This window comes from Sapajus apella, unplaced genomic scaffold, assembly GCF_009761245.1.
Source record: "Sapajus apella isolate SASKATOON/1434 unplaced genomic scaffold, GSC_monkey_1.0 scaffold45, whole genome shotgun sequence".
Classification (NCBI taxonomy): domain Eukaryota; kingdom Metazoa; phylum Chordata; class Mammalia; order Primates; family Cebidae; genus Sapajus; species Sapajus apella.
In genome coordinates this window covers 10,993,489-11,021,010 of record NW_022436985.1, presented here as the reverse complement: position 1 = coordinate 11,021,010, position 27,522 = coordinate 10,993,489, and the positions used below count along the sequence as shown (strand labels likewise).

Here is a 27,522-nt window from a genome sequence, read left to right as displayed (position 1 = left end):
TCTCTCTCTCTCTCTCTCTCTCTGTGTGTGTGTGTGTGTGTGTGTGTGTGTGTGTGTGTGTGTGTGTGAAAAATTAAAACTTTCCTAGCCAGGTGCAGTGGCTCACACCTGTTATCCTAGCACATGGTGGGGAAGCCAAGACAGGAGGATCACTTGATGCCGAAAGTTCAAGACCAGCCTGGGCAACACAGTGAGACCCCATCTTTTCAAAAAAATATAACAATTAGCTAGGCACAATGGTGCATGACTCTAGTCCCAGCTACTCAGGAGGCTGAGGCAGGAGAATACCTTGAGCCTGGGAGATCAAGGCCTACAGAACTGTACTCCAGCCTACATGACAGAACAAAGCTGTGTCTCTAAATAAATAAATAGACTTTCCCTGTTGTAAGATGAGGTGAAAATAGGCTGAAATTAGTTCACTTAGTTAAATCTGTTTTGGAGGAACTGTTTTTAAATTGCTGTCTTCCTATTAGATCATTCCTTTCTGACAAATGAGGAGCTCGCTGCACTCCCTGTTGTCAAAGTGCTTCCCTCTGGAAAATATACAGGTGCCAACTTAAAATCAGTCATTCGAATCTTGCGGGGTTTGCTAGATCAAGGAATTCCTTCTAAGGAGCTGGAGGTAAGTGGCTTCTGCCAACGATTCTCACCCAAAGTGTATGCATTTAATTTGTAAGGAAAATGTATCTTTACTAGCCCAAAATTAGAAGAAATTATGAAACATTTCCAACTCTAAAAGTACCATCTTATCATATCTAGCAGAAAATTAATTTTTCTGATTAGGATCCTTATAATAGTGATTTAAAGGGATCACATTAACTACTTGGAACTTGATACATTTCCCTGAAGATTATCCTTCTTCTTCATATGTAAGATAAAAACTTTTTTTTTAAAGCCAGGTATAAATTTCAACCATCCACTAAACTTTATAACTAGTTCACTGTAGACATGTTTCATCATTAACAGCAGGTTCTAATTTAATACAGCTCCAAGAATGTGTGTCCGAGTTCAAAGCAGCAATGGCTCAGAGCCCTAGCTCCTGTGGTCTCATAGCACAATCCATATTTACCACTAGAAAAGGGAGTGGTTTTGAGGTTGACCTTGCCCCTCTCCCTCAAACCATTTGCTTATTTGCCTACTTCCTGAGGTTTGTAGCCACTAAAAGGAGTTAACTTTAATAAGAGCTTCTGCTATGTGCTTTTTGCTTTGTGTGTATTCCTCAAAATATCAATTCTATTATAGATTGTGAAACTAAGCCTCACGGTAATTAAGGTATACTCTTCCTCTCCTCATATTGCCATTTTATGGAATGACATCTTCTTTAAGTTCTTAGATATAAATATTACCATCAGAAAACTTCCATCACAACCCTTCTAAAGTAGTGTTTATAAGGATTTCTCTACCACAGCAGCTTCTTGATTTCTTCAAGATATACACTACAGTATTTGTTTACTTCTTTATTGTCTTTCTCCCAGTAAACTGTAAAGGCCAGGAGAGCCAAAATCTTATCTTCTACGTCATCGCTGTATTCCCATCACTTACTACATTACAGTACCTTGCATATAATGGGCATTCAATATGTATTTTTTGAATGAGTGAATGAATGAAAAGTGATAAAGGGTTGACTTTAAAACATAGGACTATCTGACCACAGCAACACTACCACATGGAATATCCTATAACCCTCACAGACAATAGTGTCAATAAATAGTGCTCTAGCTTATCACTTTATGGCAGAGTTGTTTTTTTAATTGTATTTTTTTCTAAAATATAATTATAGACACTTTTAAACAGAAGTTAAAAATTAAGACACAAAGTGCTGTCTCATAAAGTTGACTGCAACATTTTCAGTTAAAGATACTTGTAACAATATATTTCAATGCGGACTTAACAAATCACTATTGACTTTAGGCTTATTTAGGACATCTGTATTTCTTAACACTCAGAATCAGCCCTGATCAACCAATTTTGCACCCTACACATTTAAAGTGTTTGCGATTATTACTGAATTACTGCTTATCTCAACGAACTTATTTCCATTTTTTACTTACAGAATCTTCAAGAATTAAAACCTTTGGATCAGTGTCTAATTGGGCAAACTAAGGAAAACAGAAGAAAGAACAGATATAAAAATATACTTCCCTGTAAGTTCCGGTTTGGCTTTAGACTTAATATGTGATCAGTATTATTTGAATGAATTAAAACTTTTTGCATTTAACCTACCTATTCCTTACATAACCATGTGTATACACATACATTCAGAGATTTATATCAGTAACAAATACATTGAAATATTCCATGTGAATTCCCTTTTAAATTATGTATGTATTCTGAAAATCAGTTAGAGGAACCTGAAATATTTGTTAGGATATTCCTGAATTTTTACTAGTATATAATATTAGCAATTAGTCAGTGAAGCCAAATCATTAATTTTAAAATCTTTTTAAAAATAGGAACTGGCTTCTGGATAAGCATTTTCTTGGTTAGATTCATTTGTCACAGCCACCATCAATTTATTCCACTTATTTTTAGTTTAAAGAAATATCTATAGTAATGAATAGCTGTGTACATGCATATGACTACAGTGGTACTACCAGCCTATATTATATTTTATAGGCTGGTACTACCAGCCTATATTAGACTTTGAATCATTTCAGATACCAGAAGGGAATAAAAGCAATCATTTTGGCCTGGTGCAGTGGCTTATGCCTGTAATCCCAGCACTTTGGGAGGCCAAGGCAGGCAGATCACTTGAGATCAGGAGTTCAAGACCAGGCCGGCCAACATGGTGAAACCCCATCTCTACTAAAAAAATACAAAAATTAACCAGGAGTGGTGGCTCATGCTTATAATCCCAGCTACTTGGAAGGCTGAATCAGGAGGATCACTTGAACCCAGGAGGTGGAGGCTGCAGCGAGCTGAGATCATGCCACTGTACTCCAGCCTGGGCAACAGAGTGAAACTCCATCTCAAAAAAAAAAAAAAAAAAAAAAAAAGCAATAATATTTACCCATGGAAAAAAATCACACTGTGATTTTTTAAAATTATGTATGAATATATGTGCCAAAATACTTACCTCTAGCAGCTTCTTATAATTACCAGCCTCGTGTATATATTAGCACTCTAGATTATAACATACAACACACTGACCCTGTCTTTACCAAGAAACCATAAATCTAAAGATAAATAATAAAATCAATAGTGACAAGTCATGTGGTAAATAATAATGCAATTGTATTTTTCTAATACAGATAGAAAATACAAATTCATTTTGGAAAGCTTCCTGTAAGAAATGAAATTTAAAACATTTTAAAAGTAGTTCAGATCATTGTTTGGCATAAAGTATATGGGAGTTATTTTAGACAGCAAAATGGCCAGAGTCAGAATAGAACAAACCATAAATCCGAAACTAATGAGTGGATTTGTTTCCACAAAACAAATGACCAGTATGGACTAAGAGTTAGAAATCAAGTGAGAAAGGGAAATTGGTGGGGGGATTTTGAAACCTATCATTAAAAGGTTTTAGTTTGGTAATCACAGTAATTACCAGTTAAATTTATAGATATTTGAAACAGAAATAACTTCTAAGGTATGTAATACATACAAATTTATTCTCTTGGTTAAATCTTAGACAGTATAATAACCTCAGTGAATGATAGCTTATACGTACTTTTCACTGGGGCAGCCTGGTTTAAAAAATTACATTTTGACTATAAGAAATTATAATAAAACAAAGATAAGGGACTTTATGCCTGGAGAATAAAGTGAGCTGTTCTTTATTATGTTAATGTATTGTTTTGGCTGCTTATTAAAGGAATATATAATTTTATTAGGTGAGTGAGAGTTAATTATACCAGTAACATCTGTAATGTTTATTTTAATAGTGTTATTATAATAATTTTGTACTATATTGTAATACCAATCTTTGTTCTATGAAAAAAATTTTTGGCATTGCCTTTTAGTGCTATTATTATTATTCTCATGATCATTAAAATAATGATGGAGAAGTATCCATTGTTTTTCTTTGTTTCTCTAGTTTCTTATTAGGCAATTCTAAATGTATTTATTAACTTACTAATTTTAATTTCAACTAAATCTATGTAAATGATACCAAATTTCATATGTCAGAAACTCACCAAACTGACATCTTAGATATGTTTATAAGATGAGCAAAAACAATAAATATGAAATAACATGTGCTACAATATGAAAATATACTTCTATTAAAATATGTTGGTGATTTCATCTATGACAGAATTTCTCATGATCTCTGACTCATGAAATGTGTAAGACTCTTGTTTAAAATACATGATATGGATGGCTTTGTTTTGTGGTGGAAAATTCACAGATGATGCTACAAGAGTGCCTCTTGGAGATGAAGGTGGCTATATCAATGCCAGCTTCATTAAGATACCAGTAGGGAAAGAAGAGTTCGTTTACATTGCCTGCCAAGGACCACTACCTTCAACTGTTGGAGACTTCTGGCAGATGATTTGGGAACAAAAATCCACAGTGATAGCTATGATGACTCAAGAAGTAGAAGGAGAAAAAATCAAATGCCAGCGCTATTGGCCCAACATCCTAGGCAAAACAACAATGGTCAGCAACAGACTTCGACTGGCTCTTGTGAGAATGCAGCAGCTAAAGGGTTTTGTGGTGAGGGCGATGACCCTTGAAGATATTCAGGTAAGTGAATTAAATCTTTCCATTTTTCAAGGTGTATCTCCTAGTTGTAATCCAAGCCTGGACTCTTTCCATGATTGCACCAATGTTATTTCTAGATAAAAGACAGTGGTGTGGTTCCCATGCAATGGAACTAATGCTAGCTATTTTTTCTTTATCGTATAAGTTTAAATGTGACCTTCTTGATGACTTCTGCCAGTTTCCCCCATTATGTGCTGTACTAAAATGAAAATGCAGAACTTTTAATGTGATTATCGTCCTTGGTGATAGCACAACATGGCTCAGAAGATGCATGCTGGAAACTTGTGTTTTTATGGTCAAACCTCTAAGTAGACTCATTAAAACTGTTTTTAAAAATCTGTAAGTAGAAAATATTTCCTCATAAAGGCAACTTAACATATTTAGGAATACATGGATAATTTTAGCATAAACTGTTGTTATTCAGATCACTCATACTGCAGTTACCTAACCACTGAATCAATATAGTTTGAATTAGATAAGTGGCCATATTGCTCAATATAGCTTGAATTGGATAAGTGGCCATACTTCAAGTAAAGCTGCTACTGTTTCCTCTCACCTTACTACACCCCTGTGTGCAGTATCCTAGCTAGATGTGAGTAATGTTTCCAATAGAGATTTAGCTTTCTTAAAGAAACAATGATTTTACTTTTATAGAAACAAAGCATATCAATTGAATTCTATTGGTGTCATGTAGATGTAGCCTGAGAATTTCTTTTATAATTTTTGATTCATGATTTTTATTGATTTATGCTCATTTACCTATTACTTAGGCTAGCACAGTTGTTCGATACTCTTTTTTTTTTTTTTTTTTTTTTTGGAGACAGCGTTTCCCTCTTGTTACCCAGGCTGGAGTGCAATGGCGCGATCTCGGCTCACTGCAACCTCCGCCTCCTGGGTTCAGGCAATTCTCCTGCCTCAGCCTCCTGAGTAGCTGGGATTACAGGCACACGCCACCATGCCCAGCTAATTTTTTGTATTTTTAGTAGAGACGGGGTTTCACCATGTTGACCAGGATGGTCTCGATCTCTTGACCTTGTGATCCACCCACCTTGGCCTCCCAAAGTGCTGGGATTACAGGCTTGAGCCACCGCGCCTGGCCCTCGATATTCTTTAAGTGACTTCTCCACTTAATCCACACATTTTTATAGAACTCAATCCCTTTATGGGCCCTGGAGATTTTGGCAGTCAACAACACAGAAAAAAAATTTCCAACCTCATGGAGCTTACATTCTGAAGAGGAAATAGTATTGATAGTGCTGTGGAAAAAAATAAAACAGAGAAGGACAATTGGTTGGGGGAAAGTGAGAAATATGTTGTAATTTTCAACAGGGAGTCAGGGAAGGCGTGAGAAAATGGCATTTGGGGAAAATGGGAAGGAGTTGAGTGAGAGTTGGAGGGAATGTCCGAGGAGAAAACCATGCCAGTCAGAAGGAGCTAGTACAGAAATCCTGAGACCAAACTGTGTGCACATTGTATTTTAAAAACCACAGAGAATCATTTGACTTGAGTAAAGTGGCCATGGGGGAAAGAGGAGGAGGTGAGGTCTAAGAGGAAACAGAGCCAGATTACGTAGAGTTGCAGTGACTCTGACTTTTATCTGAGGTGCATTTGGAGGGGTTACCCATATCAAAATATAATTTATTTTTAGGGTTTCCAAAAAGTAGTTTTTATATTTAAAATGTGGATCTGGCAACCTTCTTCATAGAGGCCTTCGATGTTATTTAGTTTCTTCCACTTTTCCTTTAGTCTGATTCTACAGACAAACCAAAATTTGAAAGCATAAAATAATGTTAAGAATTAATTGTAGGCCGGGCGCGGTGGCTCACGCCTATAATCCCAGCACTTTGGGAGGCCGAGGCGGGTGGATCACGAGGTCAAGAGATCGAGACCACCCTGGTCAACAAGGTGAAACCTCGTCTCTACTAAAAATACAAAAATTAGCTGGGCATGATGGTGCGTGCCTGTAGTCCCAGCTACTCGGGAGGCTGAGGCAGGAGAATTGCTTGAACCCAGGAGGTGGAGGTTGCGGTGAGCCGAGATCGTGCCATTGCACTCCAGTCTGGGCAACAACAGCGAAACTCCGTCTCAAAAAAAAAAAAAAAAAAAAAAAGAATTAATTGTGGCTGGGTGCAGTGGCTCATGCCTATAATCCCAACACTTTGGGAGGCCAAGGTGGGTGAATCACTTAAGGTCAGGAGCTTGAGAGCAGCCTGGCTAACATGACAAAACCCCGTCTCTACTAAAATATAAAAATTAGCTGGGTGTGGCTGTATGCACCTATAATCCCAGCTACTCTGGAGGCTGAGGCAGGAGAGTTTCTTGAACCTGAGAGGCAGAGGTTGTAGTAAGCCAAGATTGTACCACTGCACTCCAGCCTGGGAGACACAGCAAGACCCCATCTCAAAAAAATATATATATATATATATGTGTGTGTGTGTGTGTGTGTGTGTGTGTGTGTGTGAACAATATAACATGTCATGATCCACTCATTCTGTTGTGCAATTTCAGACCAGAGAGGTGCGCCATATTTCTCATCTGAATTTCACTGCCTGGCCAGACCATGATACACCTTCTCAACCAGATGATCTGCTTACTTTTATCTCCTACATGAGACACATCCACAAATCAGGCCCAATCATCACGCACTGCAGCGCTGGCATTGGACGTTCAGGGACCCTGATTTGCATAGATGTGGTTCTGGGATTAATCAGTCAGGATCTTGATGTGAGTACAAGATACAGGCTGAGTAAGCATTTGGCCAGAAATAATGATGGAGTCTAATTTTTGATAATGTGTGGTGATCTTGAAATTTTTTTAACTTATGAATTCATATGACTGCTTTTATTTTCTTATTTTATACAAAACTGTGTTTTTGTAAGCATTGGTATTCAAAACTGCATAGGCCATGATCAACAAAAAATAATACTTCTATTTTATACTTGTTTTACTGGTTTTTTTTCTTTAACTGTGTGCTCAGAGGCCTTTTATGCAGTATTTCATTTTACCCCTTATAGCCTTTAGGCTTGTATAAGATAGTATTCTTATCACACTTTAAAGATAGAAATATTGAAGCACAAAAGGAAGTATTTTTTGAAATGGAAAAGCTTGTATTTTTGTGTTATTGTTGTCTGGGTAAAAAATATATATTTTATTATACAAATTAATGCTAAATAGTCTCTCTATAAACAATTACATTAAAAATTATTATTATGAGTATAATCTTACTTGTGAACTCAGTATAAACCTTACTTAAAATGCTAGACTATTTTACCATAGATAATGTATAATTAAAATCAGCCTCTTAAAGAATTTTAGTTAAAAGCACTTTACACAGTAGCTATAATAATTTAAGTAGGATGAAACCAAATAGTCTTTTTCTCCCTCGTTTCCAACTGCTCAATGTCAGCTGAAGTCAAGAGATCTTTTTTAGTTTGGAAATCTCTTGATCTGAAGAGCAATGTATAGGAAAAATAATTTACCTTCTTTAATTGTAATATTAGAAATTAGTCACATTTCAGAGGGAAGAGAATTTGTTTTCTTTGGGGGATTTTCAAATAGATTAACATTCCCTAATTCTTAGAAAGGTGAAAAATAAGAATACCAAGTGATGACAAAGTCCATTCACCAAGTCATTTTGTCCAGGAGAGTTTCCCTGAGACTACCAGGAGGGGAGGAAGAGTGGGATACAGAATTTTACGTATGCCACCCCCTGTGATCCTTTTGAGATTCAAATTTTGTTACCCTTTTAATCTCACCCACCTGTGGTTTCCTCTGACAGTTTGACATCTCTGATTTGGTGCGCTGCATGAGACTACAAAGACATGGAATGGTTCAGACGGAGGTGAGTCATGGCTGGGTCTCCTAATGAGGATTTTTGTAAAGATTCTAATATTTTTAAAGTTCCTATTAAACCATTTTTCTTTTTTGAGGCTTCCCATGTTAGAGCATAAAACCAAACATTTACTGCAGTGAGAGACATTTTTTTTAAAGCATGAATACTAATTCAGAAAAAAATTAAGATACTTCCAAGCTTTTTAAAATGTTGACTTTTAACTTAAAAATGCAGTATCTGCACTGAAGAGATTACGGAGAATGGGATAGCATGCTAGAGACAGACTTTGGGAATGGTACAAAGATACTGTGTAATTAATGGCATTCCTTCCCTATTTCCAACCTGAAAAAGAGATAGAAGGTAACATTCTTGCTACAGAAATTCCCTAAGAGCTAATAGATTCATCAGCATTGCCTCCAACACAGCAAGGCAGGCTGGAGTTGCATAGCAAAGAAGACATTCTGTAGGGAGTGTGAATATGTGGGTCCATTTATCCTGTTTTGATGATTTTCATTTCTCTTACCTGAAAGGAAATCATGAGTTATGTCACCCACTGACACAATTGTGTCCTTCGCAGGGAGCACCTTATGTAGAGTGTCTGTCTTCATTGAAGAGTTCCACAATCCTTTTTGTTCATAACAGGAGAGTGGGGAATGTAGAAGCTGTTTTCAAATATCCATAAATTAACATTTCTCTGCCTCTTGAAAAATATGGAAATTTGTTATCTTTAAAAATTAGCATTTGCCTACTTTCCTTTCATAATCCTTTTTAATGCAAATTGTCTCCTAAATATTAAGCTGATTTACAATCACACTTTTTAGGTAAGGAAAACATTTTGATTGGTATAAGCAGCTCTTTACACCTAGGAAGTTCATTCATTCATTTGTTCATTCAACAGCTATTTATTGAGTGCTTACTATGTATTAGGAACTCTTCTAGGTGTGTGGAGCACATCAGTGAATAAAACAAAGATCCTTGATAGAATAACAAAGGTATTCTAGTGGAATAGTGATAAGGATGGAAATCATAAACATATTAAATATGTAAATTATATAGGATCTCTGAAAGTGATAAGTGCTTTAGAGAAAAGTGAAATAGGTAAAGGGAATCATGGCAGATTGGGGTTACAGTTTTAAAGAGGGTGGTACCATTGACAAAGTAACACTTAAGCAAAGATTTGAAGGTAAAGGACGGGGTCATGTAGATCTCTAGAGACAAGAGCCTTTCAGGCAGAGGGACCACCTGTGTAGAAGTCCAAGGGTCTTGTGTGTTCTGGTATGATCACAGCCAGTGTGGCAGGCAGGACACAGGGGAAGGAAGAGAGAAGAAGGAGATAATGTTAGAAGGGGGGTGACATGGGCCAGGACCTGGGTGTTCCTCTGAGTGAAATGGGAGCCATCACAGGATTGTAGCATGGAGTGGCAGTGAAGTGACTCACATTTTAAAGGACTACTTGCCTGCTGTGTTAGAATGACACCCAGTCTGGGGAGGAAGAACAGGCTTATAAGCAAGGAGATGATTAGGTGGCAAGCAGGGGTGGCTACCACTGGAGTGGTAAGTGTGGACAGAGTGAAAGAAAGAGGACATGATGTGAAGTGGATTTGCTAATGGGTTGTATGCAGTGTCAGAGAAAGAGTCAAGGATAGATGTATGGAAAAGTTAAAATACAGATAAGTGAAAAAGAAACTTAAAAAGACCACTTGTATTCCTACTCTCAAAGAGCTGTTAATGTTTTTAGAAGATGTTCTTATATTATTTGTCCTAAACACATGTGCACACTCCTTCATGCTCAAACATACATACATGCAGCTATTTTAAGTGAGATTCAACTGTGGTTGTTGTTTTATTATTTTTCATTTAATATATTGTGAATTTTTTTATTTTCAGACACAGTTCCTTGACAAATAACAAAAAAAGTCAGATCTCTGCACCATCAATTTAATAGAAAATAATTTCATCAAAGGAGTTTGTTTTCAAAGAACTTTGATTTTCATGCTTTTGTTCCAAAATATTTAAAGACCTTTTTTTTTTTTTTTTTTTTTTTTTGAGATGAAGTCTTACTTTGTCACCCAGGCTAGAGTGTAGTCCGTGATCTCAGTTCACTGCAACCTCTGCCTCCCTGATTCTCCTGCCTTAGCCTCCTGAGTAGCTGGGATTACAAATGCCTGCCACCATGTCCAGCTAACTTTGTATTTTTAGTAGAGACGACATTTCACCATGTTGGCCAGGCTGGTCTTGAACTCCTGACCTCAAGTGATCCACCTGCTTCAGCTTCCCAAAGTGGTGGAATTACAGGCATGAGCCACCATACCTGGCAAGGCAATTATTTTGAATAGCTTCTTAGCTATTAATTTTTTGACATTTTAAAACATCAAAATGAGCTCAGTAAATCCAGAACAAATTATATAGGAAGGTTATTTTTCCACTAAGTATAATCAAAGCACAAAAAATATTTTAGTGACCCACCAATCAGAGACAACTTCAGTTAGCACTCTGGGATAGCTCCACCCCCATCCCTCAGGCTTTTTCTCTCCTCTTTTTGTCAATCTGGTTTCTATTTTTTATGATTTTTGTAATACCACACAATTCTACACCCTGCTTCTTACATTCAACATTCTAACAAAATTTTTTCATATTTTCAAAACTCCTCAAACATTACTTCTGATAGTGGTATAGCTATTTGTGTATAATATTTACATTATACATCTAAAGTCTTCTATCTCTTTTTTTGCGGGGGGGGGGGCATAGGATCAATATATTTTCTGCTATCAAGTCATCCTTTATGTTCTGACACGTCTTCAAGCAGAAGAAGAGCAAAAACAGCAGCCTCAGCTTCTGAAGTGACATGAAAAGAGCCTCTGTCCGGATGCATTTCCATTTCTCTCCTTAACCTCCAACAGACTCCTGCTCTCTATCCAAAATAAAAATCACAGAGCAGCAAGTTCATACAACATGCATATTCTCCTCTATCTTAGAGGGGTATTCTTCATGACAATAAATAATATTGAAATGCTGTATTTTTACAGCTACTTCAACCTATGATAATTAAAATTTTTAACACTAACAGTGCAGATCGCAGGGATGATTAAAGGCAGCATTTGATGATAGCAGACATTGTTACAAAGACATGCTGAGTCTATTTTTAATGTACCAATCTTGTTTATAGCAAAAATGTTTTCCAATATTTTAATAAAGTAGTTATTTTATAGGGGATACTTGAAACCAGTATTTAAGCTTTAAATGACAGTAATATCGGCATAGAAAAAAGTAGCAAATGTTTACTGTATCACTTTCTAATGTTTACTATATAGAATTTCCTGTAATATATTTATATACTTTTTCATGAAAATGGAGTTATCAGTTACCTGTTGTTACTGCATCATCTGTTTGTAATGCATTATCTCACTTTGTAAATAAAAACACACCTTAAAACATGAACAAACCAAAACTGTGTGCAGACAAATTAGACATTTTCAATGTGTTATTTTTCAACAACACCTAGGCCCCTGGGAAGACAAAGACCTCTAGACACCACTTCCTGTCTCCCTAGTTGGCCCCAGTCTTAACAGCCACGGAGAGTAGAGGTGTCGTCAGAAATCCTGACAGATCTTCACTGAGTACTGATGTAGGGGTCACGTATTGGCTTAAGAGTAGCTCAGAAATTCAGTCTTTCTTTCTTCTACCTCTTTGTGAATGGTACCCACTTACTGAGCCCAGCTGATATATAAATCAGAATATTTTCAAGTCCTAGCCACAGTACTCAGCTGACCAAGGGATAATCAAAGAAAACAGTATCATAGTACCTGAGGGTTTATATTTAGTTCTGCCAAACAGGAAAAAAAGAGATTGATTTCAAAACTGCTTTAACTTAGTAGTTCTCTGGTTCTCCATACTAAATTCATTTCACTAAATTCTCACAGTATGTCACTATTCAGCCATGACACTGTAACTGAGTGGAAGTTCTGGACTGTGAGTTGTCCAGGTTCTTGGCATGTTGAACAAAGAATTGAACAAAATGCTCAGACAAAGCAATGGAAGATGAAAGCATAGATTTTTTGAAGTGAAAGTACACTCCACAAAGTGGAAGTGGGCTTGAGCAAGCAAGTAGCTCAAGAGCCTTGTTCCTGGGGTTTTTATTGAATTACAAGGGCATGGTAACACCCCTAAGTACCCTTTAGAGGCTTCTGATAGGTTATACCCTACACAAATACAGACGTTGGCCCAGGACCAATCAGAGGCAGGATTCTGCCCAGAACCAATCAGAGACATCCTGCCTGTGATGTATAAGCAAATGAAGGTTTCAGAATGGACCAATTACAGACATATCCATTGGTGACATAGGGGAGGGGAGATTCATAGAGGGGTGGGCATTTGGCCCCTAATTACTTGGCCCTGGAAAGGTGTGGTTTTCCTTTAGTCCAATTCCAAGAAGGCCTTGGGCTTCCTGTCTCTAGATCCTGTTCTCCTGCCTCAACACCATTCCAAGACCCAGAAAATTGTTTGGCTCATGCTCATAAGACTGCATCAGTTCTGAGCTAGTTGACTTGAATTTCTAATCTTTTTTTTTTTTTAACCATTCTCCGTAGAGACTGTCAAAAATTGCCAGTGCCAACTGTATAGCAAGTCGTCACGGTGGGGTATTGGGAAAAGTTTTCAATTAGCAATAATCACGCCTCAGATAAGCCTCATTGGCTACAATACTGCCACTGCACAAAGCTGAATTTCTAATCTTAAGTGCAGCAATTTACTGGGACCTATTCCTGAGAATCTGGGGCTATTTGAAGGCAGAAGACAGTATCAATAAATATATAAAGCTCCACAGTAAATATATAAAGCTCTGCCAGATAACAGGTTTGGGTCCTACCTCAGAATTGGCTCTGAATATGGCAAGAGAAGCTTTACCACCACCATTCCCACTTCAATCAGAGTTTTATAGATTCGGTTGTAACTGAAGATTTCATTTGAAAAAGAGGTTTGTATTGCTTTAAATGGCATTTGGAAATCTCTGTTCTGAGTGAGTTGAATCATGAGGCCTGTTTTCCTGTCTTTGGCATATGAAACTAGGCCAGCAGAGCGCTAGGGGCTAGTACAGCTGGAGGTGATTAGCTCCCATCTGAAGTCAACATAGATGGGAGAGGGTGGAGCTTGAGGATGCTTTTTCTGGAACGAATGTCACTAGGAAATGGAAACTGGAAAGAAAATGCAGGTTTAGCTTTACGACCTGTGAATGGAAACTTTATTATGGTAAATATGTTACTGCCCTCAGCTGGGATCTGGCTCTACCAGCATGGAAGGGTAAGAGCCGTTTGCTAGGACCACTCTGGTTAGAAAGCAAGGTGAGGCCACAGAGCTGGGGTGGCACGTGGAAACACTCATATCAAATTAATGAGTAAGTACAATTCAGCTCTTAACACACCTTTCTAAGTGCTAGAAAATATAAACCCCAAATGTGGAATGGCTTAAACATAACAGTGTATTTCTAGTTTAACAGTTCTGGAAAAGTGAACAGCCCAGCAATGTAGATCTATGGCTCAATTTTTAGGAAGCCCAGGCTGATGAAAGTTCTGTAATCAACACATAGCTTCCAAGGTTGAGAATCGCCACCATTCCCCACAAAGGATTGCCTGTGGAGAGATTTTATGAGCTGGACCAGGTTTACATGCAAAACACATTGCCGTCACTCATTCTATCAGAGAGAACTGGCCAAATGATGGCCAGTGACAACTCTAGGCTATAGAAGGGGAAGCACAAATTGTAGTAGCTTATATTTATAAAACTGAACTAAAGTTATATATTCTAAAAGATTGAGTATCTTAGTATAGTCCTGGGCACTGCAGAATTAGAAACAATTTTACTTCAAAATCAAAACTTTGGTACATGTCATTAGTAGAGATAATTCTGAATTATCATGGTAAACAGGAAATAAATGGCTGTTGAAAAAAGATCAGATTCTTTTACATCTGTGGTCCCAGACAGCCTGCCAGATTTTTTGGTTTATAAAAAACTAGTTATCTATATATAATGTGATAAATCCAATACATTTTTTTAAAAACAGCTTATTACAGCTATCTTCCGGATGTCGATACCTTGATAATGATAGAATGTCTTACCATTTTACATAATTCAGAAATATAATAATTCAGAAATTCATAATTCAGAAATATTGTTATGGTAGAGATAAATGCAACAAATTATGGGCTGATCTGCATAATATTTTTAAGCCAATCGAAGCTTTACTTTATCAATTTGAGATTGTATTTGACTGCCAGTAGCAAAAACCAAACAGCCTTACAATTTGTAAATCAAAAAGTATATGAGGCAGGTCTCAATCAATTTAAAAGTTGATTTTGCCAAAGTTAAGGATATGCTTGGAAGAAATTACACGGAATCACAGAAACAGTCTGTGGTCTATGCGTTTCTCCAATGATGAGTTTGAGGGCTTCAATATTTAAAGGAGAAAAATGAGCTGGAAGGGAAAGAGGAGGGATATGGTCACATTACTGAACTCACATGTTGCAAAAGAAAAGGAGCAGGTAGGGAAATAGTTACGTATTTATCTTGCACTCAGTACATAAGATAAGAGTAACTACTTGTGGAGATATTTAACCTTTATCTGTAGCTATCTGCTTAGGAACAAAAGAAATGGCAGTTTCTTGCATGGCTCAGCTTTCAGCTTCATTGTTTTCCTTTTGGCATAGTGAATTGGGATCCCAAGTTTTTTTGGGTTTTTTTCTTTCACAAATTTTGAAGGGCTTAAGAGTTTATTTTCTTTCATTAAGAAACCAAGCTCAGAAGAAGGCATTTGCTCAGAAGTAGGCAGCTAATTCTATAGCTCAAGAATGTCAACAGCTCTCTAATTATCCTTGGCCTTTCCTTTATGGCTGGAAGTGGCTGCCACAGCTCCAGTTATTATATCCACATTCCAGAAAAGAAACAGGAATTTACAGGGAGAAAGGGTCAGTGCCTAAGGCAAGAAAGCGAAATTTCCCAGAAGACAAGGGCAGACTTCTGCTTCTATCTGATTAGCAAAAACTGTCCCATGCCCATCTCTACCTTCAAGAAAGTTATTTTTAGCTAGATATGTTGCTGTCCTGAACAAAATCTTGGTTCTGTTCATAAGGACAAAAACAGCAATTGATACAGGGTAGCAGCAAGCAGTGTGTGCCTTTCCATTTCTGGCTCAGTTTCTACCATCCTTACAAGGTAGTGAACACTATGTCAATCTTTCAAGATCTTCTTACAAATTAAGAAGTATCTGAATGTGTAACTGTTGAAGAGATTCACGGATAGAAGTATTTAAAAGTAGTCTTCAGTTTTTACAGGTTTAGAGACAATTTTATTTATTCAACCAAAGTGTAACTATACTCCAAAGGTCGTGCTAAGCAAACCCTCAGGACACTCATAAACCATGCTGCTGATTTATTAGCTTACAAGGAAGCTGTAGGTGGGTCTAGCAGAATGAAGAAGGCTGGACATTCAGAGGGGGCTCCTCCTGCTGGGTAAAGTACAGGCCAAGGCCAATGGGAAGGTTACCAAGAGACTTACATATGATTCATTCACTGGGTTAGGCTGAGTGATTCTCTACACAAGGGATATTTCTGATTACACAAGAAAAAGAAGGGAATGTAACCTGTATTGATCACTTATGCATCGGACCAGGTGTTTTCACCTTGCCTCCTTTTCAGGGTGCTCAGGATTGAATGTGTTATCAACCATTTTAAGAGAGGAATCTGACGCCCAGGAGGATTATCACTTGCCCAAAGTTCCCCAGATAACTGAGGTAAAGGTTCCATTTCAGCTCCTACTGATTTCAACCCACAGCTCTAGAGGCATCCTAGCTATTAAAGTGGAATGCAGACTGGGCGGCATGGCTCATGTCTGTAACCCCAGCACTTTGGGAAGCTGAGACAGATGGATCACCTGAGGTCAGGAGTTCGAGACCAGGCTGGCCAACATGGCAAAACCCTGTCTCTACTAAAAAAAAAAAAAAAAAAAAAAATGCAAAAATTAGCCAGGTATGATGGCGGGCACCTGTAATCCCAGCTACTTGGGAAGCTGAGGCTGGAAAATTGCTTGAACCCAGGAGGCAGAGGTTGCAGTGAGCCAAGATGGAATCATTGCACTCCAGCCTGGGCAACAAGAACAAAACTCTATCTTAAAAAAAAAAAAGTGGAATGCAGGTAGCCCTGATATGGCCTGTGTTCTCTCCGCTACCCTCTGCTGCCCCGACCATCCAGCTGCCTCTTTCCTCTTAGATATGGACTCATTCTGCTTGACATGATTTCTCTGGCCCCACTTCTGAGTTTCAGGTAGGTCCCAGCTTTTATTAACTCATGATTATTTAGATCAATAAGAATGCAATTTACTCAAGTAAGACTTTTTTCCAGTTATATTTTTGTTCTAAAGATAACATGTGGCCCTCTGAACAGCTTCACTATTTCAAGTTCTCAGTAACATGTTTACAGACCATCTAGGCAGATGGCCATCTTCTGACAGGAGTACTTTCAAGCCCTTACATTGATATGTGTTGTTTCTGTCTTAAAGGATGGCCGTTGATAGACCTGTCCCTCATCCTTGGAACGTCCTGACTGTTGTAAATACTGACCATGTTGTTGATGCTTTCAGAACAGCATTGAATTTTACCATTTAGTGCTAGATGTCTATGTGGAGAAATAATTTAGACATTTATTTCTCATGGATTCTTTAAAACTCATGGAGGCCAGACGTGGTGGCTCACGCCTATAATCTCGGCACTTTGGGAGGCCAAGGCAGGCAAATCACCTGAGGTCAGGAGTTCAAGATCAGCCCTGGCCAATATGGTGACACCCCATCTCTACTAAAAATACAAAAATTAGCGGGGCGTGGTGACAGGAGCCCATAAGTTTCTGCTGCTGAGGAGGCTGAGGCAGGAGAAGAATCACTTGGACCTGGGAGGCAGAGGTTGCAGTGAGCCGAGATCACGCCACTGTATTCCAGCCTGAATGACAGAGCAAGACTCCATCTCAACAACAAAAACGAACAAACAAACAAAAACTCATAATAATATTCATTTTAGAACTGGGGATCTGTGTTACTTGCAACTCTCCTGTGTTCATTGCAGTAATCTATTTCCCTGCTAGACTATAAACTCCGTGAGGGCAGGAACCTTTCTGCCTCATTACTGTTTATGTCCCATGTGTCTGAACATACAACAGACTAGCTTCTCATTACATAAACACTTATCACATGGATAAAAGGGAATCTCAAAATAGTGAAGCAACAGTTGAAAATTAACAATCGAGTCATAAATCTGCAGTTCTTTTCCATATAAAATGTGCCGTGGCTCTAAGACCTAATGGGGCTCCTTTTTTACTACCACAAAGACTTTCTGAATTAGTGGGAAAATACGATAATCATTGTCATCGCATTAACCCACAAGTTATTGGGAATACTTACAAAATAAAATTATAAACATTAAATCTCAAAACACTTTCTCACAAATTCCAAAACTTACAAATAAGAATAGACACAAAATGGAACCAAACAGATTCCCAACAAAAACACCTTATGTAGGAAGCTATGTGATAAAGGTAGCATTTCAAATCAGTAGATAAAAGAATAATGATTCAATATATGATGTTTAGATAATTAACTACAAAAGAATTATGCTATACAGAACAATAAATTCAAAATGGAATAAATATGTATGTATTCACTCCACCAAAGTATTAGAAAAACACATGGGAAAATATTTTTAATAATGTCTAGTAAAGGACAGATTTTACCCACTGCCAGGCACCATTTATTGCATGGGAAGACAAGAAGTACACACAGCAGCTAGTAAATATGTTGCATAAGCCCCCAAAAAGAGCTCCCTGAAAAGGGGCCAAATACATTCTCAAAAAAAGATTCTATCACAATTCACAATTCACAAAAATATATAAATATGCTAACATTGGCAGAGATCAGAGCCAAAAAAACATTCTTAATAAGGTTAATAAGCTGAATATATTAAAAAAAATAAAATTCTATACCACAAAAGACATTAGAGAATAACAAAAGATAAAAGAGTAGATAGAATGTCGACAACACATGGGACACATTGTCACTGTCATTGTGTATGGGTCAAAATCTGTACATCAAAAAGGAAAAGATACAATAGAAAAGCAGGCAAAGGACATAAGTAGGCAGGTGATTGTGAAAAACGCTTTAGTTCACTCAATTTTTAAATAAAATTTTTAATGAGATGCTTTGACAAATCAAAATTGATCATTCATTTGACTGGTGAGGCTGTGGGAAACCAGGCCCTCTCAGGCACTGCTGTACAACATTGCCAGAGAGCAATCTGTCCTGCATTTCGGTGAGCGATTGGCTTGTAAATTCAAGTTATAGGAAGTGAACCTACAGAAATACTTGCACCTAAGGGCAAGAGCGTTTGTAGTAGCACTGTAATACTGTTCAGCTGAAAGCTATTCAAGTGTCCATGAATAAGGGGTGATTAAATAAATTACAGTCCTTCCCTGCAATGGAATACTTCTATGTAGCTACTATTCCATAGAATGAGGTAGGTCAACACAGACTGACACTCAGAGATGTTCCATAATACGTCATCAAGTGACTTATATAACTACATGGAATGATCTCAATGTTTTAAAATAAAATGATACAGCATACATACACAGCTTAGAAGGATATGCATGTGTCTCTTTTTTTTTTTTTTTTTTTTTTGTGTGAGAGTTTCACTTTGTCACTCAGGCTGAAGCACAGTAGTGTGATCTCAGCACACTGCAACCTCTGTTTCCTGGGTTTAAGTGATTCTCCTGCCACAGCCTCCCAAGTAGCTGGGATCACAGGTACATACCACCATGCCTGGCTAATTTTTGTATTTTTAGTAGAGATGGGGTTTCACCATGTTGGCCAGGCTTGTCTTGAACTCCTGACCTCAGGTGATCTGCCTGCCTCAGCCTCCCAAAGTGCTGGAATTACAGGCATGAGCCACTGTGCCCGGCCACATGTGTCTGTCTTTACAGAGTGAAAATACAGGGCATTTCACGTTTAACCTTATGTGTTTTTTAAATTCTCTCCAAGCTTGTATTACATCTATAAGCAAAAAATATTTTCAATTTCTTAAAAATAATAATCATTTGAGAAAACTGCCCCATTTTTTATAAGAGCTATGTGTTTCCCACCCCTCCAGTGCACCAGAGGACTCTGCCCAGAGTCAAGAAGTCACGTAGGTCTGCGTTGCCCTGCAGTATGAGGTGACATCTCCTCTACTCACAGTCCTAACTCTTCTTAAATTAAACCCCACAACATGAGGATGAGTTCCCATTATGCAGTAGGATTTTACCTACTGCCAGGTACTATTTGCTGCATGGGAAGATAAGAACGTGCAAGGCAGCTCATTGATACATTATGTTAACCCCCAGAAGAAACTTCTTCAAATGGGAATCTCCAAAAGTGATCCTATCACAATTCACAATCCACATGGAAATATAAATATTCTAACATTGGACATTGAAATATTCACACTGGCCCTAACAAGATTCACGTGTCAGCTGCACACTGTCTTTACTGGCTGCTGAAAACGAAGGGGGCCAGTCCAACCAGCAAGTCCCTGCTATTCACATGAAGTGATGTGGTCAATTGACTCGAGAGCCCTGTGGCAATCCACTGGCTCCAGTGGCCCAGGAGTGACGGCACCTTCTTCATTCACCTCCAAGAAAGCACTGGTCTCTTTGGAAGAAGTTGATTTCCTCGTATGGCCGACTTCTATACAATCTGAGTTCTTTTTTCCATGTTTGTTCTTCAGTCTCCTCTTGTACGTCTGATATGCTAGATATTAAAACATGCAAGTATTAAACATCACTTTAACAAAGAGTCTAATTTGGTGACACTGTACAATTGCCAGTCCTTCAGGTGTTTGTTTGGGTGGCATCACGTATGTATAAACACCCAGGAAAAAGAAGGGGAGAAGAGAGAAAACTATGGAACAGAAGGATTTGCTGTATCAGAATGGCTCTTTTGTCTGGAATAGACTGTTTGTGATTGAGACTCACTCATCAGGTTGCTGACAGCTCACACACTCATACATTCATTCACTCATTCATTCATTCACTCACTCACTCACTCAGTCAGTCAGTCAATCAGCTGGCAAATCCCGGGAGAGCTTACTAAGAGTAGGACACTCTCCTGGGCTCTGGGCTGGAGCTGGGAATGAACCAGACAAGATGCTACCTTCAGTCTCTCCATGAAAAGGAATGAAAACTTGGATCTGAGACCAAGAGTTTGACTCTAACAGGATTTCTCTTATCTGTTGGTGAAATTAAGCCCCAGGTATTCCTTATATTGTTATATGGATTGTCGTATCTGTAATCAGTATATAATAATAACAATCAGCAATCAGTATATAATCAGTTATACCAGTCATCTTTGAGTCTTACTCAGACCCTGTTCCCCAACAACAGTAAAAATTTACCATGGCCCAAGATTAAAATATATGTGTGTATGTGAACACATATATATATATATTTTCTTTTTCAACTTTTATATTCAGGAGGTACATGTGCACGTTTGTTTCTTGGGTATATTACGTAATGCTGAGGTTTGGGAAGCAGATAATCTTATCACCCAGGTAGCTAGCACAGTACCCAACAGTTTGTTTTTCGACCTTTGCCCCTCCCTCCCTCTTCTAGTAGTCCCCAGTGTCTACTGTGGCCGTCTTTATGTCCTAAGCACCCAATGTTTAGCTCCCACTCCCACTTATAAGTGAGGTATTTGGTTTTCTGTTCTTGCGTTACATGTGTTTTTTAAATTTACCCTCTGTGAACCTACATAATAGTTGACTCCAAAGTAATGTATATTTGGCTGCACACATCTGTACATACACATATATTTTTTGATATTTGTATGTGTGTAATATTTTATATTTGAAAAATATTTCACAGCCATTCAGCACAAGTCTCAGTCACAGAAACACTGAAATAACTTGGCACTTGTGAGACCTCAAGGCTTTTAATGAGACAAAACAAATCAATGTTTAAGTGCAGCAAATGTCATTTTGGAGCTGATGATTGCTCATGGAGATCTTGTCTTAACAAGTTATGAAGTCTAAGTTCTGATAGTAGATTCACTTTTGTGAAGCATATTTGTTTATAATTATAAGCTCACTTTCAGATAGTTTTTACATTTTTCTGTAAAACTCCCACTTGTGCCAAACTGTCCTGTTCATGGGCCTTATCATCCCCAGAAATGTCAGACTTTTAAAAAAATGTATCTCAGGGGCAGCAAATGCAAGTTTGGATTGAAAAAACGTTGGTAAGTTGGGCTGAACAATTCTCCATCAGCTATTTCCTACCCAATGGGAGTTCACCCACCTGCAACGATAAGAAATCCATGTATCAGCTGGAAGAGTCCATAGGCCAGCGGGAAACTCAACATCTTGACCAAGTGCTCAGCAGTGAAAGATAACTGGAGCATGGTGATGCACATCTGAATATTCTGAGCTCCAGTTTCTAAGGAAATCGTCCTGCACCTACCGATAAGAAAATGCTTCAAGAGTAACGCACTAGCAATAAAAACAATTCTCACGTTTTCTCGTATGCATCATAACAATTAGAAGCTAAGACCTCGGGCCACTGAAAATGTGTACTCATTCCATAGTCATTTGCTGAGTGCCTACTCTGCAGGTGGTCTTCTGAGAGGCACGGTGGAGTCGGGCTTTGCAAACACTGCCCTAGGAATTGGAGTGGAAACACAAGCACACAGGAAAGGTTCGGCAACAACACGAGACAAAGTATGACCAAGGGCCACACAGATGAAGAAATTCAGAAAATGGCAGAAGGGGTGAGAGAAGGCGTCACAGAGGAGTAGGATTAAAGGGTGGAAAAAATAGAAGAGACTTTTTATGAAGGGGAAATATTATAGAAATTAAAGTTCCAGGGACAGGTGTGAGTGTGGCCTATTCAGCAGGCATTGCATATACTGCCAGCCAGTCTGCACAGAGGAGAGGATTGGAGGAGATGAGAACAGAAGGTTGAGTTAGATTTATGAGGCTGGGCGCAGTGGCTCATGCCTGTAACCCCAGCACTGAGAGGCAGAAGCGGAAAGATTGCTTGAGCCCAAGAATTCAAGACCAGCCTGAGCAACAGAGTAAGACGCTGTCTATAAAAAGAAAAATATATATATATTTTTTTTAAAGAGATGAACTAATATAAACTAAATAACACTTCAAATAAACACGGCCAGGCGCAGTGGATTTACGCCTGTAATCCAAGCACTTTGGGAGGCCAAGGTGGGTGGATCACCTGGAGGTAAGGCGTTCAAGACCAGCCTGCCCAACATGGTGAAATCCTGTCTCTACCAAAAATACAAAAATTAGCCAAGCTTGGTGGCACACGCTCCTGTAATCCCAACTACTTAGGAGGTTGAGGCACAAGAACTGCTTGAACCCAGGAAGCAGAGATTTCAGTGAGCCAAGATCATGCCATTACACTCCAGCGTGGGCAACAGAGGTCTCAATAAATAAATAAGCAAACAAACAAACAAACACAAAAACCCTAAATAAAGACCAAATATCTAAAATGGCTGTCTTTGGTGAAAGAGCTTAGTAATAATTTTTCTTTTTGCTTTCTATTTTCCTATATTTTATTGGTTTTTTTGACTGCATAAAATGAAATAAACCTCATTTGAAAAAGACAAAGGAGGGAAGAGAGGGAAGATGTGGGCAGGACCTTGAGAGCTGAGGTAAGCAGTTTCATGCCTCCAATTTATAAAGGGAGTCTGTAGGGTTTTATATGTGGAAGTGAGGAGATAAAAGAGGTGTTTCAGAAAACAAGCAAGCATCTATGTGCAAGCTGGACTGGAATGGGGAGGTAACAAGGGAGTGTAATGAGGGGGTGAAAACGCTGTCAATGGTACAAGGCGAGCTCTTTGTTCATACTTTATTTCTACATACGCTACTGCTTGCTACACTTGCCTCAAACCACCCTCACTTTTTTCAGACTTTTGTCAAAAACTCAGTATGATTAAGCTGGAACTCACACCTGCACCATTCATGAGCCAGATCTCAGTCCCGACCTTTGTCAGGCCATTGGGTATGAACAGGATGAGACTGTGGACTGCATCTTGCCAGAGAACACTTTCCGTCCAGATCCAATCACATTCTGACCACTTAACAGACTATGTTGCTAATTGTTGAATAGAAACAAACCCAGGTCCAAATCCCAATGCCACCATTCTCTAGTTCTATGAATCTGGTCAAGTCACTGAACTCCTCTGAAGGGTCTACTCAACAGTAGAACGAGGGTAGTGATAGGACCTACTTCTCAAGTTTGTAGTAAGAAGTAAATGAGATAGAAGAGGTAAAGCCTTACCCAGTCTTAGCACAACCCTAAATGTTGCCCAAGTGGACTGGAAGTAGCATAAAACCAATTTAAAAAGTCCCAACTTTGATCTTTCAAATTCAGCTACATAGTTTACGTTTCTTTAATAATTTTTTTCTGCTTTTAAAAGTAGTACATACTTATTGAAAAGTTTCAAAATATTCCAAGGAAATACTAAAGAACTAAAATTATCCTTAATCTCATACTCAAAATTAAACATTGTTACCATATCGTGTATTTCTTCCAATATTTTTTGATTCATGGAATTCTTTTTGCTTTCTTCTACAAAGTGGAAATCAAATACATGTCAGTTTCTATTCTTTTTTAATTTGAATTTATCTGTTGAGTATTTTCCAAAATCAATAAAATTGATACATCATAGCCATTATATGGATACACCAGGAATTAAATATATCTCTATTGTTACATATTTAAATTTTTTCTATTTTTTAGATCCATAAATAATACTGAATTATCTTAGTACATCAATATTCGTGTGCATATATGATAATGCTAGCTTCAGAACAGACTTTTTAAAATTAAAATTATTGAGTTAACTAATATAAATATTGATAAGGCAATTGATGTGACACTAAATTGCCTTCCAGAGAGTTAATACCAACATGTATTTCCTCCATCGCTGTAGGATAATGCTCAACTCATTGTGGGCATACCAAGACGTAATATCATTTTTAATGTTTCACAGTCTTTATAAACTATACGCCCTGATTCGGAATGATAATACATAAGACAAATACCTACAATTTCTCAAGTTTGTCTCTTTTCTTTTATTGCCTCTTATAATTATCAACTTTTTAAAAATTTGGCACCAACAATGCATAAGGATTTAATCTCTTGGAACTTGCTCATGCCCTAGAATGAGCCCTATATTTAGTGAAATAATCTCATTCCTTCTGTTTAATCATTAGAATAAGAAGAGAAATATATCCAGCTCTCAACAAGTTGTATTAACACCTCAATCTTCATTTCACAAATTACAACTTCCCATCAACTTGGCCTTTGCTTTAATTTACATAAAGAATTAACAGGACATTTTCCATGAATTGCCATAAATGACCCTCTTTTATGCTTAGTTATCCTGCTCCATTCCACTATGTCAGTAAAGCTTTTCATGTCTCCTGACACAGGCAGCAAAGCCTACCAGCAGCAGTGTGTTAAATTTGCCTTCTACAAAAGAAGTTTATGGATAGTTTAACTATACCTTTGCCAAGACTGGTGGGTAAAAAGTGCCAGCAGAAAACCCGTGATATGGCCGATCAAAGGAAAGATGAAACTGATGGTCAGAAGGGTGATGTCTGAATTCCAAGATCCTTTTGCCAGGACCACACCGGCAACTGTGACCACCAGAAGGAGGAGCCCACCAACAACGGCCCCAATCTGAAGCAAACAATAAAATAAATGTGTATAAACTCAGAGTTTTTTGCTCCATGATACAAAGTCCATCAAGGTTGTAAAATGCTTGAGATCCAGACATTTTAGAATAAAGAAGGGACTTGGAGATGATTGAATCCAATTTCATTTTGTATAGGGGAAATCTGAGTTCCAGAGTGGTCGAGTAACTTGGCTATGCTAGAAATTGGTGGAGTTTGAAACAAATCTAAGTCCTCTTTTAGCATATCTACTTTGCTTTTCAAGTAGAAGATTTTGCAAAAAGGATTGGGTAGTAGAGTCTTCTGTGGGTAGGACAAAAGTGTAAAATGAATGGGATCTGACAATAAGCTTCCAACACTCCTGCACACACCTCTACGGCCCTCTGCTGGTGACATCCAGTCTCACACCTGCCCCGCTGACCATCTGCCTCCCCTCCCAATGCCCCTTCAAACTCCAGCAGCTGCCTGCTGCTTTGACGCCTGCCTGTCTCCCCTCCAAATAAAATTTAACCATTCTTCACTGGACATTCTGAGCTAATACGATCACATAAGAAATGCTGATATGAGAGCGCTACCCTCTCCCAAACAGTCACTGTCTCTTACTTTTATTGTTTAACAACAAGGGAAACAAATAACAATAACAACAACAACAACAACAAAATCGAATAGTTTGAGTTTTAGATAAAATAGGAAGGAAGCATGGCCTAGGGTATTTTGTGAAAATCAGGATGTTGGCAAGCTCCTGTTCATATCATGTAGGTAGTAAACTGTGTACCTAGTTACAGTGTCAACCTTGATGTTAAATGATTCAGGATGTGAAGAAAGGTGGTCATAGGAAACTAAAGAAGTGAACAAACCAACAGAATGACCCAATAGACCATAAATGTGTTCTGGGGTCATTTTTACTGTTCAAATACAGAGACAGACTAGACCCCTGCCTAAGAGAAAGATGCTAAAACGTAAGAAAGCCTCTTGGCCAGGTGCAGTGGCTCACATCTGCAATCCCAGAGCTTTGGGAGGTCAAGGTGAGAAGATCACCTGAAGTCAGGAGTTCAAGACCATCCTGGCCAACATGGTGAAATCCTGTCTCTACTGAAAAAAATACAAAAATTAGGGCATGGCGGCACATGCCTGTAATCCCAGCTACTCAGGAGCCTGAGGCAGAAGAATTGCTTGAACTTGGGAGGCAAAGGTTGCAGTGAGCCAAGATCACACCATTGTACTGCAGCCTGGCCAACAGAGTGAGACTGTATTTCAAAAAAAAAATAAAAAGCCTCTGAATGTAACATCCCCTCTTCCTCTCTCTACCAAAGATTTCAAAGCTTAAAATCCACCAAGAGCAAATGAGGAACACTTAAATTTGCTCAGAAAATATGTCAGATCTAAAATTAAAATAGGGCTAAGAAAAGAGAACGAAGATATACTGAAGTAACAGTTACATTAGCCTAGTTTTTTTTTACTAAGTTGCTCTAGAATATTTATGCATATTATTAAATATTTTGCCATAAATCCTATGAAATACCCAAAAGAAAAGAGTTTTAAATCTGCTCTTTATAGAAAATAAAACTGACATATAAAAATGTATCTGGGCCCCCCTCTTTCTCCGCCATTGTGGTGTGTGCTTTACTGCACTTCTCGCTGTGTCTTCTCACAAGACTTTCAGGATTAAGCAATTCCTGGCCAAGAAACAAAAACAAAATCATCCAATTCCCCAGTGGATTTGGATGAAAACTGGTAATTAAACCAGGTGCAACACCAAAAGGAGACACTGGAGAAGAACCAAGCTGGGTCTATAAGGAAATACATATGAGATGGCACACATATTTATGCTGTCTGAAGGTCACAATCATGTTACCAAATCAAGTTAAAAATGACACCATCTGAAGAGATGGACTCATTTCCTCTCTGGGTCTGTTATGAACACCTTGGTTGGCTAGGTTCAGTAATAAATATGTAAGACCTTTCATTATCTGGTGGCTGAGTGCAGTGGCTCACACCTGTAATCCCAGCACTTTGGGAGGCTGAAGTGGTCGGATCACAAGCTCAGGAAATCTAGACCACCCTGGGTAACACGGTGAAACCCCGTTTCTACTAAAAATACAAAAAAATTAGCTGGGTGTGGTAGCACATACCTGTAGTCTCGGCTACACGGAAGGCTGAGGCAGAAGAATCACTTGAATCCGGGAGGCAGAGATTGCAGTGAGCCAAGATCACACCACTGCACCCCAGCCTG

The 27,522-nt window shown here is 38.3% G+C and overlaps 2 protein-coding genes and 1 non-coding gene across 11 annotated transcripts in view; 1 reads left to right on the top strand and 2 right to left on the bottom strand.

Annotated features, from left to right (window-relative positions):
* The window catches only part of PTPN13 (protein tyrosine phosphatase non-receptor type 13), a 208,489-nt gene extending 196,490 nt beyond the window's left edge, over positions 1 to 11,999 (top strand). For 5 of the 9 annotated variants that reach the window (XM_032239695.1, XM_032239689.1, XM_032239696.1 and 2 more), the window contains 6 exons: positions 474 to 622; positions 2,054 to 2,144; positions 4,349 to 4,686; positions 7,213 to 7,428; positions 8,483 to 8,545; positions 11,285 to 11,995. In XM_032239695.1, the coding sequence (XP_032095586.1) occupies positions 474 to 622; positions 2,054 to 2,144; positions 4,349 to 4,686; positions 7,213 to 7,428; positions 8,483 to 8,545; positions 11,285 to 11,380 (953 nt within the window). In that variant the 3' untranslated portion in view covers positions 11,381 to 11,995. Of the gene's footprint in view, positions 1 to 473; positions 623 to 2,053; positions 2,145 to 4,348; positions 4,687 to 7,212; positions 7,429 to 8,482; positions 8,546 to 11,284 lie in introns of all 9 variants that reach the window. The other 4 variants (XM_032239697.1, XM_032239693.1, XM_032239690.1 and 1 more) reach the window with 2 other exon arrangements.
* A 1,114-nt stretch (positions 12,000 to 13,113) lies between these two features.
* LOC116524569 lies at positions 13,114 to 13,254 on the bottom strand. Its single transcript, XR_004257394.1, has one exon. It is a non-coding gene; the product is annotated as a U4 spliceosomal RNA (small nuclear RNA).
* A 6,214-nt stretch (positions 13,255 to 19,468) lies between these two features.
* Positions 19,469 to 27,522, bottom strand: part of SLC10A6 (solute carrier family 10 member 6) — a 28,200-nt gene continuing 20,146 nt past the window's right edge. The window contains exons 4-6 of the mRNA XM_032239687.1: positions 25,121 to 25,296; positions 21,892 to 22,049; positions 19,469 to 20,350 (exon numbers count right to left, since the gene is read on the bottom strand). Of these exons, the coding sequence (XP_032095578.1) occupies positions 20,136 to 20,350; positions 21,892 to 22,049; positions 25,121 to 25,296 (549 nt within the window). The 3' untranslated portion in view covers positions 19,469 to 20,135. The remainder of the gene's footprint in view (positions 20,351 to 21,891; positions 22,050 to 25,120; positions 25,297 to 27,522) is intronic.